Source organism: Gavialis gangeticus, unplaced genomic scaffold, assembly GCF_001723915.1.
Source record: "Gavialis gangeticus isolate Ggan-Ray unplaced genomic scaffold, GavGan_comp1, whole genome shotgun sequence".
Classification (NCBI taxonomy): domain Eukaryota; kingdom Metazoa; phylum Chordata; order Crocodylia; family Gavialidae; genus Gavialis; species Gavialis gangeticus.
Window position 1 is genome coordinate 11460793 of NW_017729016.1, and position 22640 is coordinate 11483432.

At 42.8% G+C, this 22640-nt stretch overlaps 1 protein-coding gene across 3 annotated transcripts in view; it reads left to right on the forward strand.

Annotated features, from left to right (window-relative positions):
• EEF2K (eukaryotic elongation factor 2 kinase) overlaps positions 1-22640 on the forward strand; it is a 53154-nt gene that overhangs the window by 20370 nt on the left and 10144 nt on the right. For 2 of the 3 annotated variants that reach the window (XM_019512851.1, XM_019512852.1), the window contains 14 exons: positions 1383-1443; positions 2389-2426; positions 4799-4970; positions 6387-6536; positions 9547-9679; positions 10549-10676; positions 12276-12477; positions 12828-12895; positions 13521-13598; positions 14382-14444; positions 15907-16041; positions 17439-17627; positions 18099-18223; positions 21135-21313. In XM_019512851.1, the coding sequence (XP_019368396.1) occupies positions 1383-1443; positions 2389-2426; positions 4799-4970; positions 6387-6536; positions 9547-9679; positions 10549-10676; positions 12276-12477; positions 12828-12895; positions 13521-13598; positions 14382-14444; positions 15907-16041; positions 17439-17627; positions 18099-18223; positions 21135-21313 (1721 nt within the window). The remainder of the gene's footprint in view (positions 1-1382; positions 1444-2388; positions 2427-4798; positions 4971-6386; positions 6537-9546; positions 9680-10548; positions 10677-12275; positions 12478-12827; positions 12896-13520; positions 13599-14381; positions 14445-15906; positions 16042-17438; positions 17628-18098; positions 18224-21134; positions 21314-22640) is intronic. The other variant, XM_019512853.1, reaches the window with a different exon arrangement.

Here is a 22640-nt window from a genome sequence, read left to right on the forward strand (position 1 = left end):
TATCTACAGTATCCAAGGCAAGAGCATATCTAAATTGAAACTACCCAGGATTTTAGAAAGACTGAGCTCAGTCAAGAAATTGTGACATATTCTAATCGTCCCCACATTAGCCGCTTGTTAAGGCTTCACGAGAAATGGACGGGATATAAATGTGAAAGGGTTTTGGCTGATTTTCTTTGTAAGTCTGCAGAATGATTTCAATAAGGAAAGTGATACAATTGATTTTTTTTTTTTTTTTTGAAAGCTGTAAACAGATCTGCCTGCTCATAACACTCTGTTCCTTCCTAAAATAGTAGTTTCTTTCTTGCATGTACATGCAGCTCTGCTGCATGAGGCTGGAATGTAAACCCTTAAAAGGACCAGAACACCACAGAGTAGCCTATGTACCGAAACCAGCCCAATCTCTCACCTCCAGACAGCCTTTCAGGCACATGGTTTGCAAGGTGTATATACCACACAGCTGTGACATGTTTGCATGCCTTCAGATACGAGGAACTGACTTATGCTGACTACTTGTATATTTTTAATTATGAAAGTGCAGCTTCCAGGTTATTGCGATAATCAGATAAAAAAAAGAAAGAAATATCCCCCTGACATTTGCAAACAGTGCTGTAAGACTGTACAGTGCAGACCATTGAAAGGAGACATCTCTACCAGGGAATGGCTAGCATGGTTTTCATAAAACAGCATCTGAGCTGGTCAGGGAAGCCAGGCTTTAGGCAGTGGCGCACTGCTGACACAATAGTTCTCAGTTATCTTGTTCATGCACTTGGTAATTGGAGGATGCAGGGTGGGGCAAAGCTACCTGTGTTTTTTATATTCTCTGGATGTGCTAAGACTTGCTTATATCCTGGTGCAACTCTGAGCAGCTTTGAAGTGTCTGATTTATGATATGCTTCCCACGGTCCATTTCTGTTCTTGTCCCTGATGTGTCTGCAAACATCCCCCATACCAAGACCTGGGAGCGGCTTAGAGTCCTTATTCTAACCTAGTGCCAGCAAGAAAGAGCCCCTGTGCAGCAGACAAGCTCCAGGAGCCATTTCCACCCCCTCTTACAACTGCCAGACCAGCATGAAGGAGTTGTAATGCCAGAGCAAATCAGAGCCAACCAATAGTGTAGACGGGGCTTTAGTTTGTGCTGAGCTGTCAATCTGAGGTGTAGGATACTAGAACTAGCTCAAAGGCTTCAAGTGAGCTAAGCCACATGGTCCTCTGAAGAGGCTGCTCCCTCATTGACAGACAAGCCCAGGGTGAATATGTGGGGTTGAAAGTTCTTGAGGATAAACAACACTTCCCCAGTCAGGGTCAGGCATGATGACTGCACAAGCCTCCTTTGGTTCTTTGTGCATTTTAATCAGAAACCCTTATTCTGATCTTTGCAGATACAATGCCGTTACTGGAGACTGGGTCAAAGATGAAGTTCTAATCAAAATGGCTGCACAAGTAAGAACGTGCCCGTCTCTTTCTTCTGTTACTGTTATAAGCAACCATATTTTACTTCCTCCTAATGTAGAAGAAGGAAAGCTGACTCTGTTTCACACAGGAATTTCCAAGCTTCTCATTTTTTATTTTATCCCTTTGCTTTCCTGTTATGTTCAGTTCACAACAGCTTTCATTCCACTGGGATAGAGAAGAAGGCAGGGCAGTCCTTCCCCAGCCCAGTAGTAACTATGCATGGGTCAGCCAGAGACGGAGACTGTGAGTCTTTCACTCCCTTTTAGGAGCTGGGTCTGCTGTCTCAGCAACATTCCTAGTTCCTGCTGGCCAGGGAAAAGTGGATGGAGCCAGGACTTTAATTACAGCTCCCCCCCTGGCAGCCAGTCTGCTTTTATCTCCGTTATGCTTCCAAGTATTTTCTGCTCTTAGGATAAAATACTGCTTGGATTTTTTGCAGAATAAGTTTGGGGACCCCACCACCCACTTAAATCATGGTGTGAGTTCAGAAGCTGTGGATGTTTTTTGCTCTGTGCTTCTGCAGAAGTACCTGGACTTTGGCAAGATGCAAGTCTTAATGTCACATCTGACATGTAGGGCTCAGTTAGGGGTTGGGGATTGTGAAGTCACCTGTTTGGGGCAGTGGCTTGTGAGCTCACTTTAAGCTGGACAGGTATTTGATTGATGCCTTAAAGCAACAGCCAGTTGGTTCTGCTTTAGAAGGAGGTTTACTCTAGATGCCTTTATCCAAATTCCGCTTCCCTGCTTTTGGTCCTGATCCCCACTTCTTGGCTTTTGGTCCTGATCCCTAGACCTTCCTCTCCAATGGTGTTTTCTTCAGGTTGTCTGGGAAGTGCTTCGGCGTCTCTCACAATGTAAAGGGGCAATGTGGAAATTTTAATTATTGTTAGAGATTAACTCCATGCAAGTGACTGTGTGCTTTTTTTCCCTTAGCCCTTTGGTCGTGGAGCAATGCGAGAGTGTTTCAGAACGTAAGTGTCTGCTGGCTTTTTCCTTTGGGATTCCTGGGAGTATTTCTTGTCATTGTAAGCATCACTTTGACATGGTCAGGGAGCTTGCAGACAGTTTAATTCCCTACTAAGTGAGAGCATGGCTACTATAGCTGGGTGGAGAACTACATCTCAGCTCTAGGATGAGCAGAAAGCTTTTCAGCTATGATGCCTTGCAAGTGCCAGGCACAGTTGTAGGTGTTCTTTCCTTCTCCCTATATCTTCTGAGATCCAGCATAGGGAACAGACCACTGAAGGAGCTGCCTGCTGCATTTGCTGGGGATAATTCAGTGACTGTGCTCCAGGAAAGCATGGAAATGATTTGGGAAGTTGAAGCACAATATTCCATGATGCTTCCATGGGATAGGTACCTTTGCATCAGCTCCAGTGCAAACACAATCAGCAGTTAGATCTGTAAAAATGAGGACTGGAATATACCACTTCCACAATCCACTGTAGCCCAGCTACTCACTCAAATGCAGAAGCAGGTTCGTCATGTCTCATTCTCAGCAGGTTCCCAATTGGCTGGAACATTTGGTGTAGGCAATGTCTTTAAGTCCAAACACAGGCTCAGGGTTATACAGACTTGAGGGAAAGAAATAGCTGGATTCAGGACAGTCACAGAAATGCCTTATTTCAACCAGAAAGTGAAATTTGGATCAGATAGATTTTAGACTAATCATTGTGATTCTGGGTGGAGTGGGAAGGTTCTTTCCAGCAGGGTGAACTGGTGAATGAAGAGGATTTTCCTTTGCTCAGGAAAGCTTGAGAATACTGCTGTGGACACCAGTACCTTTGGTGAACCAGTTTGTACCAGGAGAATCACTTTTCTTTCAAGCCTCCAGTTATGAATGTCTCCTGGAGAATGAACGTAATGCAAGTTTTAGACAAGCTCCTCTGCTTTTCCAACATTGGCATACAAATAATTTTGATTTAACATTTGGTTTCACTTGTGGGAGGGAGAGCAGCTTCTGTAGCTAGAAGTTCAGTGTTTTGGATATTCAGGACAAAGGGACAAAATAGCCTTTTGCCCCACAACATGGATTGGACCCAATGGTTTCCATTCTTGCAAATTGAGATGCAGTTACACATAGGAAGCAACAGACTTCAGTTTGTCAACATCTTGCTTTCAGCTCCAGTTCTCAAATGACCAAATTGCTCTTTTGAGTTAGTGACTCCAGGCTCTGTAAATGCAAATGGCATCTCAGTGGCCTGTCATTTCCTTTGGCTTCTGTTCTTGAAGAAGTTTAATTCGTGTTTGTTCAGTGTCTCTTCCCTTGGATGTGACAAAGGGTCACTGGCAGCAATGCAAAGATATTTCTCACACAGGAACATCATCTCCTGTGTTCTTGCAAGCTCCATGCGACTCCAGACATGCCTTTCCCGTGCTTACCATTTCCTCCAGATAGCCACTGCTGCACTCAGAGCCTGGCTAGACTTGCTTGCTAGATCATTGCTTCCAAGCTAGTATGTCTGTAGTTTCTGGAATTGCCTTTGTTAAATGCAGACAGAAAGACCCTGCAGGCCTTTTTCTTTCCCTGTTGTCCCACACAAATAGGCACAGCTTGCATTAGGAAGAGAGCAAGGTCCAAGTTGGAAGCTGCCCGTGACTGCTTAGAAGCTCTTAAAAGCCATTTATTTTCTCTATCTGACTTGAATTCAGGCATCCTCTATAGTTTCCTATGCACATGTATTAATCCATCTGTTAACATCTAGCAGTCCCATACTCAGACTCTGTCTTCACTTTTGAGGCATTCATGCCTTAGGGACTTCTCCATCAGAAAAGAAAGAACTCTTGTCTGCAGTACTGGTTCCTGGGATGTTAGGGTTTGAGAGCAGCAGCTCTTGTGTTGTAAAAGCAGCAGGCTGCCCTTATCACAGGAGAGGGCTGTTTCCTCTCATAGTTTTAAAAGTACCTGCCATGCCCTTTAATTTTCTGCAAGACAAAATGATTGGCTTTGGCTTTTGATTGGTTTGCGTAAGGCAAACACTATGATCTCATGCTCTCTGTCTGAGATAAAAAAGGAAATGGAAGAGTACAGAGCAATAACATGCTATGGTAGCCAAGCCACAAGGCTGATTTGGCATATTGTGGGTGGGAAATGTCTTTCAGCCTGTCACAGAGATTCAGGCAAAATTCTGCTTTCTCCAAACTCTTTATATGGGCTAAAAGCTGGGCAGTTCTGTATTCCTTGAGCTGGATTATTTGGGAACTCTCACAGGTTCAGATGCAGATCTACACTGCTGTTCATTTGTGGAGCCTTCAGCTTTTGGTGTGTTTGAAGGCAAGGAATGGGGAATATTGAATTGAAGATCTCAGTTTCCCTTTTGCCCACATTTGGTTTGTCTTTCAGGAAAAAGCTGTCCAATTTTTTGCACACTCAAAACTGGAAAGGTGCCTTCAACTATGTTGCCAAGCGATACATAGAGACCGTTGACAGGGATGTATACTTTGAGGATGTCCGACTTCAAATGGAAGCAAAACTCTGGGGAGAGGAGTATAACCGGCACAAGCCACCAAAACAGGTATGTTAAAGCACACACAGAATCAATAAGCAAACACAACCTTTCTGCATTCAGAGGGTAGGTTTTCAAAGCAATTCAGAGAGGGTTTAGCTCTGCAGTTAATTGATCAGAAAAAGCTGTATCTTCTACTGTGAACTTCTATTAATTGTGTTCTGGGGGGTGAAATAAATAAAGTAGTTTTGTGTGCAATAATATAGGTTGAGTGTGTGACTGTGCAAATGCACTCCCAGAGAGCAGACAAAATTAAGTCAAATGGGCTTGGATGGGTCTTCTAGACATCTGCTGGAACCATCTGGGTGGTGAGTGCCTGGGAACAGTGGGGCAGGGGTAGCAGGGTGGGGACTGTGGCAGGCCAGGGACTTGCATGGAGGCAATGGGCAGACAGCAGTAGTCCCTGCTTGGCAGGTGCTAAAAGGCAGCTGGAACCAACCCTGCCTGGCCCCGTTAGTGGCCCCTGCTACATCCCCCTCCCACTTCCCCTCTTCCTCCTCCCCCTCCTGCCCTCCTCCATCCTACTTGCCTTGTCTGTCACCAGACTTCTTTTCCCTGCAGAGCCAATCAGCAGGCCCCAAAACCCACAAAATCAGGCTCAGTGCATACAGGGACTAGGAAATTGCTGGTCCCCTCATTCCTGACCTCCAGGCCCCAGTTCTCCAGACCCTACTTACCCCAAAAGGGTGCAGGAGGCAAAGTGAGTCTGAGCCAGCCTTGCCTGATCTCAAGATTCTCAGGCCTTGCCCCTTCCCCCATCCCTCCAGACAGGGCTTAGGGTTTTGCTCCAGGCTAGATCAAAAGTTTTTCCTAATGTGAAAATCCTGGATTTTAGTTTGTCTAAATTCTGCTTCTATGAGGAGAGAACAGTGTTGTGAGGGTGGTGTTTTACATATCAAATCATATCAGAGGCTGAAGAGAATTGTCAATGGAAAAGACTAGAAGCTAACCAAGTGAGACCAAGTTCAAGTGGATTTTCCCTAGGGCCAAAAGCAATTTCTCTAAGGGCCTAAAACACCTGAATGTAAAAGGCAAAGGTGGATATCAGTCTTTCACAGGGAATCCATTCCTACAGCTTGGACAGTAGGTACTCAGGTCCCATCTTGTATATTTGTATACACAGGTAAAATAGTGAAATCAAATAGGAAACTGATGTGCACTCAGAATTTTTCAGAAGGGTTTGTCTTCTGCTGTTTCAATAGACAGTTTCAGTGGGTAATTTTTTGGTGACTGCTACTGTATGTAATTCTGCCAACAACTTGAGAAGCACATGACTCCCCACTCCTCTTGTTAAATAAACAAGCCTTGGCAACTGCTTGCATCTTTTTATTGCCAAAGTTTGCCCAGTTGCACCATTCCCATGCTTTATTCTTGGTCTGAGCAAAGTGCTCTTTTAATCAGCGCTTCTTCCCTTTCCCTTCCCAGGTGGATATTGTGCAGACCTGCATTATTGAAATGAAGAACAGGCCTGGAAAGCCCCTCTTTCATCTGGAACATTACATAGAGGGCAAATATATCAAATACAACTCCAACTCTGGTTTTGTACGGGACGACAACATTCGTCTTACCCCACAAGTGAGGCTTCAACCCTTTTCTGATTACTTCCTGCCTACTGCAAGGATTTTCTTGGCTTCATTTAAACAGCACTTGTTATTGCCAAGAAAAGATGCTGCAGATTTTCCAGGGTGATGTGGAATTAATTTATGAAGTCACAGCACAGGCTCTCTCTATGCAAGGCCTGATCCTGCAAGATGCTAGAGGGTTGCCTCCTGGCTCTGATTTTGCTAGATGTTGAAGGTGTTCAGTACTTCCCTGGAGGCTTTCAGCACCATAAAGAACTGAGTCATATTTTAGTTGCAGTGTACAACTCTGACAGGCTCACAGCCTCTGTACCAGCCAATGGGCATGCCCTGCCTCTTGAGCCACATCATACCTAGGTCTATTTGCCCACCCAACTTGCTGTTTTTACTGGGTTTTCCTCTGGAGGTGGTGATTAGTGGTCCCTGTATGGGGCAGGGTAACTCTATTGGCACATCTGCAGGGCTTTTCCTCCCCTACACCCTGTTCTACACAGGTGTTTATTATCAGCCTGGGTAACACTCAGATGTGGTGATGGGGCTTTCTTCTCCTGTGTTGGGGCCTGATGAGGATGATGGCTGCAGGGGGCTTGCTGCTGTCCTGTTTTCTCCAAAAATTACAACATAGCTGAAAATCCAACTTAAAAAGCTTGGATGATACAGTGAGCCAGGCAATGATGCCCCCATGCCAAGTGCTTTCCTTATACATGTGGGTGCCTCAGTGCTCAGTGCAACTTCCATTCGCTCACCTATTAGGCTTGCGATACCTCTTGGTGGGCTGGCTTTCTTGTCCAGGTTCTGCCCATCCTGCCACCCAGCCAGGTATGGTAATGCCATGAAGCATGCCCCGCTATGCCTACCTGAAGGTTGTAGTACTACCAGTTCACCCTGGCGCACTCCGGGTCCACGGATGCTGTTCCGGGACGTGTGGTGCCACGGGGTCTCTGTGCCAGGTTTTTCTCTCATCAGATGCCCTCTTTGTCCACTGAGCCACCCTATTTCAGCCCCACCTGAGCTGTGTATTCCAGTGTGGGTCCCCATGAGTGCTGGAGAGCAGTGTTGGGTTTGGGCTGTGCAGCCCACCAGCTGCTTCAGTTGAGCTTGCATGTGGTCAGGTCCCCAGTGCCCCATCGGTGGATGGGTCTTCCTGGGCTTTCCTGGTAGTTGGTTATAGCCAGGTTGGTCTAAGGACATAGGCAGACAAGGTTCTTTGGGCAAATGTGATATCTTTTATTAGACCACCTAAATTTACTTACATTTATAAAAGATATCACATTTACCCAAAGAACCTTGTCTGTTTATGGACTTTCCCAGGGAACTTCCCAGGGAGCCTGTCACAGCATCCATTTCAGGGAGAGATTTTGCTACCAGAAGTGGTATCAGGCCTTAGATACTGAAAAGAGTTGTGCTAACTTAGTATAACCAGAGGGCCAGACCCTTACATGATATAGCTCATTGTATAAATCAGCCTTTCTCTATTGACTTCAGGCAGCTTACAGCACCTGAAGGTAATCCCCTAAATAAGTGACTTGAGTCTTCTATGGTTATATTTCTTTTATTTATATAAATAAAGCTGCAAATTTAAAGAACCCAAACAAAACAAAACACAGCAGATAAAACCCGTCAACTAAATGACTTAACACTACTGGGTCTAATGAAAGAATTGAAAAATAATGGTAGTATGCACAAAGTGATCAGCATTTTAAAACTTTTGGTGTTTGCTGTGTTGCTTCATGTGGATGGGGGTTTAGTTTCTGATTGATCTTTTGCACAGTAAATCAGCACTATCCTTTTTAGAGGTTGGGAACAAAATGTTTCATAAGATTAGCTGCAATAACAGTGTTTATCTAACTTCCCTCCACCCAAGCCTTGCAGTGCCCTTCTGGGGGCCTTCCCACAAGGTTCCAAACAGCACCGCTCTGATAAAGAAAAAGAGTTTTATGCTTGGCACACTTTAAATGCAGTATTCCCAGAGCACAGAGCTGCATTTTAGTATCCCTAGGGCCAGATTCCCCATCCAGTGGGACAGCTCACAAAGGCAAACCCAGAGATAGAAAACCTCTGCGAAGATGCTTGCGTTTCCCTTTGGAAGAGATGGACTGGGTTTTGCCCAACCACAGAAGGAGCAGTAGGTGGCACTCTGACTACATAGCTGTGAGACCAGAGGTATGTGTCTATCTGTGAGGAGGCTCTGTGACTGCAGTGGCTTAGACCACACTGCTGCTCTTTTTAGCCTTGTCCTTCATGAGAGCTGTTTCTGCATCCCTTGTTTAAGAGGGAGAGATAATGGACGTCATAATAAAGAAGGATGTGATGATGCATTTCTCTCTTGGGTGTCTCCTTTGGCCTCTTTATACCCACCTCCTGGTTCATCCCCTCCCTGTTTTGTAGGCTGGGGAAGCCATGGCATAGAGACAGATGACCCCTACCCTTTCCATGTAGGTGATCTGTCTGTGGGTCCCTCCCCATGGAAGGCGTTGAGAACAGTCCCCCCAACAAGTATTTACATGTAAGTTTACAGTACTGCCTTTAAGTAATGTTGTTACTGAGGATAAGGCAGCTTGGGTGCAACGTGCAGGGCTGTGTTCAGTCAAACAATTTGCCCTTAATTCAAATTAAAGGCCACATCTTTTTAGCTTTAGTTACATGAGCCATCTCATCAACTTCACACAAATAACTGAAACACAATTTGTGCTCTCTTAGCTTGACCCTAGACGCATCCGATCCTGGGGAGTTGTAACTTGCACTTACAAAAAGGAGAAGTTTGTGATCACATATGTCTTTTCAGTCACTACTTGCTAGAATCCTTATACTTAACACCTGGTCTGATTCTCTTGTGTGTTCCTCTGTCTTTAAACTGGTCTGTAAGCAATGGGCCAGGCCCAAGATGAATTAATTACTTTTAGTGTGTGATCCTAAACACATTTAAAATGGAAACAGTCACATATGCTTTGGCTTTCGCTCCCCTGCTGCCTGCCCATTGATGGTTTTTTTTCATTTCCCTACAGGCCTTTAGCCACTTCACATTTGAGCGTTCAGGACACCAGCTTATTGTTGTTGATATCCAAGGAGTGGGAGACCTGTACACAGACCCTCAGATCCACACAGAGCGTGGTGCAGACTTTGGCGATGGCAACCTTGGTAAAGTCATTTGTGCGCCTTAATATTTTTATTAGTAGTGGGTTTTTTTTCTGCTGTTCTTGTTTCAGCAGTCTGCTGAGCACTCGTAAGGCTGCCAGAGCAGGCAGGTTCCTGCTGGATAGAATGCAAACAACTAGGACATTTCCACACTCCCAGCTCCTGATATATTGTGTTCTTGGAGTGGGAAGACACCCCCTTTGTCTGTGATGTGCTGGCGGAACAAGGGATCAACAATGGGATTTCTGGTCTTGATTCAGAGTACCTGATTTAAAAAGAGAAGTATTTTCTGCCTCCTGCCAGCTGCATTGGGAAACCAGGAAAGTAATGAAATTACCAAGTTTCCTGCAGTTTGAGAGGAATAATTCTGGCTGTTTAAATTCCTTGCTGAATCACAATGGATCCAAGCAGAGAAGGTGTTGTAAGAGTCTCCTGTAGGGCAGTAAATTTAGCCGTGTTTCTCAGTACATTCATGTATTTTTATTGATTTGATACCACCTATGTCATAGCTAGAGTTTTTGAGGATTTAACATTGTTACAGATGTCAAGACAGTTTATAGTGAAAAGCTCATGGATTTTAAAAAAGAAATTTTAATAGCATGCGTATATGTCAAGAAGCACCTTTTTAAGCCTGCAACTTTTCACAGTGAAAATTTCCTTTTTAAATTCATCTCTCTTCTTTTAACTCACAACCTTATAAATTCTTGTATTTTTTCTAAAATCTAAAAACTTTCCAGAATGTAGTTATCAAAGCATCACGGCTACATGATAATTTCAAGGACAGGGTTTTAGGGTTCTAGTTCCTAATGTCCCATCTATCAAGTACAACTTAGGTAAAACCTTTCTTCACCAACTTCTTTCTATATCCTCAGGTGTACGGGGTATGGCCTTATTTTTTCATTCTCACTCCTGCAACAAGATTTGCAAAAGTATGGGACTTGCACCTTTTGATCTTTCATCCAAAGAGAAAGATGCCTTGGATCACAGTAACAAGCTGCTTGTAAGTGCTTGCTGCACAAAGCTTAATAAAAGAGTATGAGAAATCTATAGTAACTTGAAAAAAAGCCTTGTAGAGCAACAGAAATCCCCAGAAAAGAAACCATAATTACAGTGGTTTACTTTGTGTTGCAGTGTAAAATGTAGCTGAGTTGCTTTACACTTGGCCTCTGAACTGATGCTGTAAACTTAATCAGCATGCAACCCTATAGCATATTCATCAGATACATGTTTAAGCATTCAGCCCTTAGGAGGTTCTGTAGATCCTGTGGATAAAAGGTAATTATGGAACAAAGGTTATATGTGCAGAATACAGTGTGGTGCTTTGCAGAGATACCTGAGCTCTCTTGGCCGAGGAAGCAGTTTCTTAGCAGAGCTAATTGGTTTCGGCAGGGCACCATGCTGAGTGGCTCTGTTGCTTCTGTTATGCGAGCTGCTTCTCTTGATGCTAGCTCAGGTATCTCTGCATGGTACTGCAGTGTGCTGTGTTAAAAAGTGAACAGTTGGATTATTTGGGTGCATCTAATTAGACACAAGTCCAGTTGTTAGCTAGGTGTGTTCTGTTTGATTGAAGCATGTAGAATCTGGTCTAAAACTTTGGAGTGAAATTCAGCCTAGTCAATTGTAAAATTCCTTCTGACTTCATGAAGTTCATCTTTTGTAAGGTTTAAAGCATATTTATGTAGGGGTGGATCTGGGGCGGGGGAGGGTGCAGTGGTATAGAGGTACTCTCCCCTTCTGCTGCTGTCCTCAACTGACATGGGTGCAAGGGGAGCCCCAGTGTCGCTTCTGTCCTGCTTCAGCTCAGAGCTGTGGCTGCTCAGGGTGCCAGGTACAGCAGGGAGAAGCAGTAGTGAATGGGTTTTCTCTGTTTACACCTGGTACACCCCCACTGTAATTCCTGCTGGCAGGGAGAAAGTGCTGGAAGGAGGAAGCCAACCCCCACTGCGGTTCCCAGTTGACACAAGCATGGGGCGGGAGGGAAGCATAGAGCCACTCCTGACCTACTCCAGCTGTAGGCCCCAGGAAGCAGCTCTGCAGGGTTCCAGGCTCAGCTGGGAACAGTTTCAGCATGCAGGTTCCTTCTTCCGGCACCTGCTTCCAGGCAGTGGGGGACATGCTGGGAGGGGGTGACTGGGCACAAAGCAGGCTAGAAGGAGGAACCTATGCACTGTTGATGTCATTGCCATCAGCCAAGCCTTGCCTACTGCATAGCTGCTCCCTGCAGCCCCCAGCAAGAGTAGCTGTTGTGTTCAACCCATGTCTGGGTCAGCTGGAGATGGTGGCAGTGGTAGTGGGCTGTCTCCCTCCTCAAGCACCTGATCCCAGCCCAGCTTCTGTGGAGCCCTTCTCAGCCTGGGAGCTCCAGCTGCTCCAGATCCCCACCCCCATGTGGTCTGAGGGACAGTGTGCTGTGCCCTCTTTAGGAAATTCTAGATCTGCCCATGCATACATGCAAGCCTATAGATGTATGGATGCACATGTAATCATCTGTCCACATGCATGAAGCCATTGTTAAATACATGGTTTAGTGTGCACTCCTTATTCAGAGGGCAATGAAGAAAAGTGAGAGTAATAGGACTTTCATATTGCTTCTCCTAAGGAATCTGCTCAGACAGTTGTACGTGGCACAGAGGAAAAATGTGGCAGCAACCGGGTGAGGACGATCTCTGGTAGTCGGCCTCCTTTGCTTTTCCGTTTGTCTGAAAACTCTGGAGATGAGAGCATGAGTGACGTGGCATTTGACTCCTTGCCCTGTTCTCCTTCCTCAGCAACACCTCACAGCCAAAAAATGGACATGCTCCGTAAGTCCAATTGTGTGTCTTCTCTGCATATAACATTGTTAAACCAAGTTTGCAGCTCCTCGACATTTTAACAAAAACACTTCTTATTTTTTCAAGTGTTTGATTACTTACTTACAGAGTCTGATTTAATGCAGAAGTTCCATCTGCCCCTTTCTACGTCTAAATATTTCTGCTAAGTCATAATAAAACCCCAGCTATGTCTGTTTATAATTAATGATGTGCTCACTTCTTTGAGGTGCCTTCTTGAAAACACTTTAATAAAAGTCAGATTCCATTATGTAGCACTTCTGCCTGATACATGATCATCTACAGTATTCCCAGAATAATAAACAAAATGTTATTCTTCCTAGATTGGCCTGTGTTCAATGAAGTGGATAATTTGGTTCACAAAGACCACGATCACCTTGATAACCAAAGGGTATGTGTGCTGCTGAGAGAGGATGAGTTTTCTGTTGCTTTAGTAAATGCACTGCCTCTGGACTTTATTCAGGAAAAAGAAAGCAGAGTCCTCTGTGTTCAGTGCTGTTGGTCCCATCACGCATATGATATTTTCAATTTTAAGCAAAAAGAATATAATTTTTTCTTACTGTTCTTCCCAAAGTTCACTTACGTCCAGTGAATTTTAATAGCAGCAAAGGTGTTTATGTGTTTTCTTGCCCAAATGTCACTTTCTAGGGCTTTTGCAGGCTACTGTGGTATGAAAGCCTGACAAAATCCCTACTGATTTTGTGTGTATAGGCTGGGTAGAAAACCTCACCTGAAAGAACAACTACAGGCTTCTGCAGGTTATTTAACTAGCCTACCCAAGGCCATAGCAACAGACATTGCAGCTGCTTCTTCACTGGCTACAAAACATTCATGAAAAGATATAAGGGCATAAGACTAGAAGGGACCAGGAGGTTTATCCAATACAGTCCCTTGCTATTACATTAAGTAATCCTTATCTTAAAAGCAGACAAGCTTCATGGAAATTGATGCCTGTTGTATGAGGTTCTTGCAAGAAAATGCGCTAGTGTTATGAAACTTTGTTTATGTTGTTGCAGGACTTTGAAAATGGTGGGGACAGTGGCTATCCCAGTGAAAAGAGAAGTGAGCTAGAAGAAATGGATCATCGAGAAAAGGTAAAAAGCTTTATTCTGGATTTCACAGTGGTCTGAGGCTCTTTCTCCCATTTTAAGGTGATTCAGTCAAAAAATGTATGTATGTGATTACATCCTGTCATCTGACTTTTGCAATGAATTAATGAAAAATTATAGGAAAGATGTTCCTGTATATTCTAAAATAGATTGTTCAACTTTCATGTTTACAATTTGCTTGCAGGGAAAAGAGAATTTGCAACGTGGAATCTCCTACAAAATAATAAATGTGATTGCTGTTGGTTCACATGGTGCTTTTTGAGGTCTGAAAGCATGTCCTGTAAAGGGTTTCCAATTATAATGGGACTCTCTGAGTGTGACTTTCAGCTTCTGATGTACTGCATATTATGTGGTCTGACGTATTTTAGAAGTTAAGACTGCAATTGGTCATTAATACACTGGTACAGAATTCTTATTTCTAGACTTTAAACTTGTAAATAGCTTTTTGGTTGGTGCCTAGTAAGTAAATGCAGCTCTGCTTCCATGTGTGGTCAGACCATTTGCAAAAAGAGAAGTGTATCTTTGAGGAGGCAGGAAGAAGTGACATTTTTGTTAGTTTAATAGAATAAATCCAGTTTGTATGAATAATGTTTTGGCACTATAAGTTTTACTAGCTCAACCCAGTTTCTTTTCTATACTGCAAGTCACTGGAAAAAAACCAGCCTAAGCTGTTTTCATCGTTAACATAATTGGGAGGAAATTGTTTGTAGTCATAGATGGTACACATCAGATGTAAATTAAATTATGTAAATCTTTACGTTAACATAGGGCCATTCAAACTACCACCGAAGACACGAATCTGATGAAGACAGTTTGGGAAGTTCTGCAAGGGTAAATAAAACAAATCTTTGCAGACGGTAGTTAACCATTCTGGTCTCTTCTTTATGTTCCATCCCTTGTCATCTAATTTCACATTGCTACATCAGACCTTAATTTTCATTCCTTTTAATTATTTTACATTACTATTGACACCCATGTTCTTCCTCTTTTTTTTTTAATTTTTCAATTAGAGAAGTGCTGTTGTAAATAAAGCTCCCATGACCTCTAAAAACAGTCCCTGGAGTAAACCAGTAATTCTGCATGAATTTTCCATTGACATAATTTTCACTTTTTCTTTTCTCTCGCATAACTAGATTTTATTTGCTTACCATGCTGTATTTATTGCATTGTGTCCTGTACATTGTGGGGTGATTCTTTTTTTAAAGCCTGTAGTTTTTGTGTGTCAAAATAGTTGTTGTTACTATATATTTTTTCTGGTGAAAATATTTTTTTGATATTTCTGAAAAATGCAACTCTTTTTATGATTATCTATTTATTATTTTTTCTGTAGTTGTAAATTAAAAGAGAGATTTTTTCATAGCAATCCATAATTATTTTTGTTTTTTAGGATTTCCAAACTCCTTGCAAAATTTATGCAGTCTTTGTTGTTGATGCAGAAAATAAAAACAACATTTATGGATTGAAATTCTACATCAGAAACATACATTAAAGGGTTCTCTTTAATAGCTTTGATTTTATTTTGTGCTAATGGTACCCATCCACCTATGGATCTGAAAAATATACTTTCCTTAAGAAATTTTAGAGAAAATTCTAGTTTGGGTTGGACAAACCCAGTAAACACCAACACATATATTTGCCTAGCAAGTGTAATGTTTTTAATCAGGTTTTTAGTTATAGCTGTGTTGGGCTAAGGACATAGGCAGACAAGGTTCTTTGAATAGATGTAATATCTTTTATTAGACCAACTGAGTAGTTGGGAAAAAGTTCTTAGCAAGCTCTCTGGTGCAATTATCCTTGTTCAGGCATAGGGAGTCTCTGCTCTACTTAGACTCCAAGAAATGAGAGTAGACTTTAATCGGATATTTTTCATTTGTCCCTGAGCATAAGCAGTATTTAAAATGTTGTTATTTAAAGCTTCAGTCCTGCAAAACACTTAAGCCCAGGCTTTGCTTTCAGCATGTGAGTATGCCTGGCACTATTCACATACTGAAGTTAAGCAAGTGTTTTGCTTAATCTTGGCCTACATGTGTGCTTTGCTTTAGCTACTGTTATTTATGGAGGGCTTCTTGCTAATTGCATTAGGATGATAGAAAAGGAGCTGCTATGAGCTTTTGTTTAAAAAATTGATTGCCTGTGCCTTTTTAAAGCAGCATCCTAAATTAAAAACACTTGGTAATAAAACAGTAGATTTAATGGACTCTGATTTCTGCTTGGTAATGTATGGAAGTAGCTTAGTGCCCTTTTATTTTCAAGTACAAAGTATAATACACTCCTTCCTCCCCCACTTTTTTAGGTTAGTGTAGAGAAATGGAATCTCTACAACTCTTCCAGAGTCCACATCCATAGACCATCCTGTGTTGCTGAGGAAATTCAACGACTCAATGCACTTCAACTTGAAAAGAAAATTGGGAAATCCATCCTGGGGAAGGTACCAATGGTTCTATTTATTGCTTTTTCTTTCCACTTGAAAAATATATTTTGTGAATTATTATTTATATAGCAACCCGCTCCTCTTATCAAGGTAGGACGTGTTCAGACAGAGAAGCAAAATACTGATATGCTGGGGAAGGGTCTGTTAGCCCTTGGGTCACCTGTCCTCTGGGGTAGTCTACATGAACCCCAAACATAGGATCCATATCCTGATACTCAAGGCAAGTTAGTTAATAAATTAGAGGCTGACCAAAAGGTTTAATATACCTCAAATTGTGTGTAGTGAAATCCTGGCCTTACTGAGATGAGTAGAAATTTGCCCTGGACTTCAGTGGAACCAATATTTTAGTTGTGCTAACAAACCTTTCCCACTTTTGGCAGATAGGAAAAGGAATGATACATCTTTTCCTGTACCCCGAGGTGTCAAACATATGCTCTGTTGGTCAGATCTGGTTCACAGAGCCTCTTAATCTGGCCCACCAGGCTACTGGTGGACACTGAAAACTAGGTGTAGCCTGCCACAGAATCCTGAGCCCTTGGACCCGACTGGGCACGGCCATCAGCAGCAAGCTTGGCCACCTCTGGACTCACATTTCTGGACCCCTTGCTGCTGCCGCAGCTGCCAGTGGCACCTGCAACAGTCCTCATGCCTCTGGCTTGATCTGGTGCCCACAAGGAAACTATCCCATAGTCTGGATCCGGCCCAGGGCCCTAGGTGAATTTGACATCCCTGCCGTACCCCCAGCAGCATTTGCAAAGAGATGTAAGCTAGAGCTTCTATGAACCAGATCCTCTCCTGTTTGCTATCAAAGCCTTAGAAGCAGGAAGTTCTAAACCTGGCTTCCTGTAGATCACATTTGCTCCTAGACTTGGGTCCTACCATTACAGCATTTTTAAAGGCCCTAAGGTACCTAACAGATCCACTGAGACATGCAACTGTCCTCCGAATCGTAGTGGGCTGACAGAGTTCCACTAAGTTACAGTTTGAGGTACCTTAATGAGGGGAAAAATTTATGTAACCGCTGCCAGCTGTGTCTTTTAGCCCAGGCAGTTGAGGCTCATAGACTGCTTTGTTACCCTTCCACTAGCGGTGAACAGAAAATCACACTGTGTAAGTGGTTTATACTACTGTTTGCCGCTTGTATATATTCTGTCTGTTTGCACCCTAGATTATCAAATAGGCCACATCGTACGAACTTACTGTGCTCTTGCATACACATTTGCTAAGCAGTTAAGTCCCTGATTAATTTTAAGCATATGAGTAGACCTGTTGAAGTCAAGGGGACAGGTGCCAGGCTGAAAGATAAGCATGTATAGAAGTGCTTTGCTGAATTAGACCAGCAATTTTATGTGCGCTCAACTTCTCTAAGTGGCATCCTATATGCTGGGTTGCAGGTTCACTTGGCCATGGTCCGCTACCATGAAGCTGGACGATTCTGTGAGAAGGATAAGGACTGGGATCAGGAAACTGCTCTCTTTCACCTGGAGCATGCTGCAGATTGTGGGGAGCTGGAAGCCATCGTTGGGTTAGGACTCATGTATTCCCAGCTGCCCCATCACATTCTTTCAGAAGTCACTTTAGAGGTAAACAAAAACTCCCAAAATGGAGACCAATCATATGGCATCTTTTGTGTTCTGTCTTGACAAAAGGATAGGAGAATCATGCCCAGAGACTATAATAATACTATGTGTTTTACACATTTAGAAATCCCAGACCTTCACCTGAAAAGAAGAAAGATCCTTTGTGGCTAAGGTGTAGGACTAGAAACCAGAGAGCCTGGTTCAGTTCCTGGCTTTGCCAGAGATTAGTTGTTTGACCTTAAAGAAGTCATCGAGGTACACATTTTCAAAAGTGGTCTCTGATTTTTGGTGCTTCCATTTTTGGTGTCCAGCTTGAGACAGACTGGATATGAATTTCAGGAAGTCCTGAAGGCTCATAACTCCTGTGGAACTGATGCATGATGGGGGCTGTACCAGCAGCTGGATGAAGAAATGCATAGTGGCATGTTAGCGTTATCCATTTCAGTGGGTTTTTTTCTGCTTTTACCTTAATAGGACACAAAAGAAAACAGAACAAAAGGATTTGATTATTTACTAAGGGCTGCAGAAGCTGGAGACCGGCCTTCCATGATTCTGGTAGCAAGAGCATACGACACGGGTATAAATCTTGGTGCAGACAGGTATGGTGTAGCAGTATGCATGTGTGCAATACACAAAAGTGAACAGTGAACTGCATGTGGAATGCTTGACTTCACATACAGAAGATGTTTTTTTATTTTAGAGCTTTCATGTATATTACTAACACCATCATTGTTTACTGAAGTTAACAGAGGTATTTCACTGGTATAAGCAATTTGGGACTGCAACGCTTTGTCAACACAAAGAGGAATGTTTACAAACTGAGAGCCATATTCTTCCTATGTGCATGTCCCATCAATGTGAATGGAGGCTGGATGTGCATTTTTGAGTTTCTGTTACATTCAGGATGTCTCTGTAGGCTTTTATTTTATCTGGAGAAGTACCAGAGAAGCCAAACTATACACTGGTTTATTGGGATGTTATCAATGAGGCAGTATTAACAAGAGCAGCTACATACAGCGGAGAATACACAAACATACTCCCAGGTGGTGAGGTCTCAGGGTTTGAGACAAGTTCCAGACTCCTACACTTCTGCCTCTATGTGTAGGAGTTTTACACAGGTATACAGCTTAGGTTCAAATTTCTGTATTTCCTGTCCATTCTTCTGAGATAAGGATCTCTTGGCTAATGCAGTAGGAAGCAGGGGAAGTCATGGCCTGTGACATTAAGAGCTTAAATGGGACTTTTGCAAACCAGCGCTCTGTGGTGAACTTCACTTTTGTTTATGTTAAGGTTTACTGATGGTGATGCCTTTTTCCTGTGAAACTGGTGGTAAAACTGCCTTGGACCCCAGTAGAAATACATTTGTGTTTTTTAAAAGGAAGGATCGCTGGAGAAAATTAGTACAAGAGACATTGTCAGCATGGCCTGCAGTCATTTAAAAATGAATTAAAATAATTTTGGGTGCTGTACCTACTCCTAAATTATTTTATGCTCACATTTTTCTTTTTTAAAAAGCAATGTTTTTTCCCTCCCGTTAGTGTAAGAAACATCCAGCAAAAGGGAAACAGATGGATTCATACAGGGGAAATAATGAAACAATCATGAAAAAAGTGCTATTGAATGTACAAGTAAATATATAAAGAATATCCATTTGTAATTAATGTCAGTCATCATAACCTTTCTCATTGTCACCTATAACAATAGTAGCAAACAGAATTCATGTTAGAGTGCAGTTTTTAAGGCCTTTTAAATCCAAGATGAGTTAAAATTTTAAGGGAGAAAAAGTCTTGAATTGGCAAATCTTTTTTTTTTCCACATGGCAAGCACTCTCATTCTTAATTTAAAATGACTGAATGACTAATCCCATTTTGGACCACTTCAGTGACAATACATTTTTATGGACAGAATGAAGTAAAGCCCATGAAATTCAGAGTTTAGAATAGAAAGAGTGACACAGAGTTGATTTTAGCAAGGTGGCTATGACCTGAAGACATGTGATTTGCAAAATGCTAACCAGCTTCTGCTTACTGATTTTTGTGTATTTTGTAAGAACTTTTTTATATTTATAATATAGACCAGCTTTCTGAACACAGAAGATGATGCATTAGGGACTTTGATCCTCTTTCTGTTGCTTTATTAGTAATACCAATCTTAGAAAAGGACAAATTATTATATCTATTCATGTCAGAATCCCAGGGGATCAGATTGCCTGGATATGAGGGGCAATTATTATACTCTCCCATAATCCAGTAACCAGCCAAATTTTGCACACTTTTGATGACAAAATGAGGTGCCATTCAGTGGGCACGTCTACACATGTGCTTTAACGTGCAGTAGCCTATTTTACTGTGCATTGGAGTGTCACAGCAAAAAACATGTTAATACACTAATGCACAGTAAAATTTGGTTATTGTGCCTTAAGCATCACTAAAAAGTGTGCACTTTTGCTACTGCACATTAGGGTAGCCTAACGCACTTTTAGTTAGTACCTCACATAGGAGGTACTAAACTTAATGCGCAGTAGCAAAAGTGAATTAATGAAAAAATCTTCATGGTAGGATTTTCCTTTTTTGTTTCTTTTTTTTATTTCAGGTTTTGATCGGCAATGAACACTTAGCAAAGCTGGTCTTTAAATTATTAGTAGGACTTTATAACTAATATCCCATGGAAATAAATGAAGCACTCACACTCTTCCCAGCTGTTTTTGATAAAGCTGTCTGAAGACTTAGGGAGACCTCACCCCAATGCTTTGAAATCGATTCCCAGCTTTAATGTTTTTTTCAAATGCATAAAGACCAGAGGTGTAACTCTTACCTTTTAATAACATCTCAAGTTCTAGTGCACAAGAAGGCAGCCTCCAAAACCAGGATTAACTTGCTGAACCAGAACAGCCTGGTAGTTCATCCCTGTGAATCCCATGCAAAGTGACTTCAGCCTCTTTCATTATAAGGGCTGTGATGCAGATTCTGTGGAATTAGCTACACACTTCCATGCAAGCTCATGGTTAAGGCCTCTGCAGATAGTATCAGGTCATTCAGCACTGTGCCAAACTGAGCCCTGTAACTCCAGAGAAACGTACCTCAATTTCCCATATATAACAGGGTGGCCTGTCCTTTTAAGAGGTTGCAGCTAGCCCTGTTGACTAGCTGTCGTTGTGTAGAGGCCACTGATAAGGTAATAGCCCACTGGGAACTTAAAAACCTTAAATAGAAGAGCAGCAGCTTAGCAAACTGTGTGGGAACACTTGTGAGCCAGAGGAAAGTGGTAGGCTGAACTGCTGACACCATGGAGAAGCCAGACTGCTCCACTAAGGCCAGAACCACACGGGTCCCCTCGTGGTGTCCAGGACAAAACAACAGGATTTGTTTGCTTATTTGTTTCAAGACTCTTTTTTATCTGTGTACACTACCTGAAGAGCTAGCTCCTCAGGGAGCAAAAGCCCTCTTGGAGAATCCCACAGACAAGGCAGCTTACTTACACTATTGTAACTCTTTTTTTTTGATACATCAGAGTACAAGACTGGAAGGAAGCCCTTCACTGGTATAATGCTGCACTCAACATGACTGACTACGATGAAGGGGGCGAATATGATGGAACTCAAGATGAGCCTCGATACCTGCTCCTGGCGAGGGAAGCTGAGATGTTAATGACAGGACAGTTCAATCTGGACAAGGATCCACAAAGATCAGGTAGGTTATGGCCTTGGATGAGTCTTATTGGTGGATTGGTATATTTAACCATGTTTTGTACTTCTTTTCCTAATGGGGGAACTGTGTACATACAAACAATGACAGATGGCTCAGAGACCTCAGGAGGAGTATTGCATTTCATGGGTTAATACAGCAAATTCATCTGACCTGAAGCCAGTCACTAGCAGAGCTTTCCAGCAGCATTTTAAGTGTCACCCGGCCCCTACCTGGATACATTCAAATGTGAAGTGAAACCAGCTTCAAATACTTTATAACCTAGAGAGATTAGGATATCCTCTTGGGAGTGGAGGGACATGAGCCAGCCTCTCTCTCCTTCTGTTCATTGTTGTGTACAAGGCCAAGCAGTCAAGTCTGCTACTGGAGGTGAGAGAGATGGAGAACGCAAAGGGGCAGGGGAGAAGCTGGGGCTTAAACACTGCTGAGCTGTTTGGCACTGTCAGGATTTGGGCAGGGCAGACATTTAAGTGTCATGGGCTTGTAGGGGTCTCTGAGATTAGACAGCAGTTAAGTGAGGATTTTAAGGAACCATGTTTTGGCTGCTGCTCCCTAAGTTGGCAGTTAGACGTCTAAGTCCCATGGTGGATATGGGAACCACTGAAGGCAAGAGTTCCATAAGCTTCCTTTACCTACAAGCCCCCAGATCTTGTTAGGCACTGTCTGATCCTCAAGTTAAAACACTTGGGTATTAGCCAGTGGTTCCCTGCTTTAGAGATGAAACTAACGGCCTCATCTAATACAAGGTAAAACTGAAGTGAGCAGAATGTGAAATACTGTTGATGCAACAGACCAGCATTTTTCAACCTGTGTTGTGACCCAAAAGGTGGTCACAAGAATATATGAAAGGGTCAAAAACAAAATTAAAAAATGGATCAACAAACTTTAAAAAAAATAATTCTCCTTTAAAGGAGAAAAATGTGGGAAACTGGCTTTTCCCTTACAGGCTGGCAGAGTTCCAGTCTGCAAGGGGCTGCTTGGAACCCCCCACCTGCCCCACACACTGGGGGGCTGGGATCTGGGGGTGGGGGACAGTAGGTTGGGAGTGAGGGGCATTGGCCATTGATGTTTACAAATGGGTCCTGGTACAAAAAAGGTTGAGAACCACTGCAATAGACAATTGGATATGCAAGTTCTGATCCTGCAGAATAGTGAGTCTTGAATGATAAGAGTACAGAGCACCCTTAACTTCAATGGGAGTTGAGGGTGCCTGGCACCCTACATGAAAAGAAAAAGTCCTTTTTCAAGTATATAGGTGGCAAGAAGAAGTCTCAGGGTAACATTGGACCCCTACGGGGCAGGGCAGGGCAGT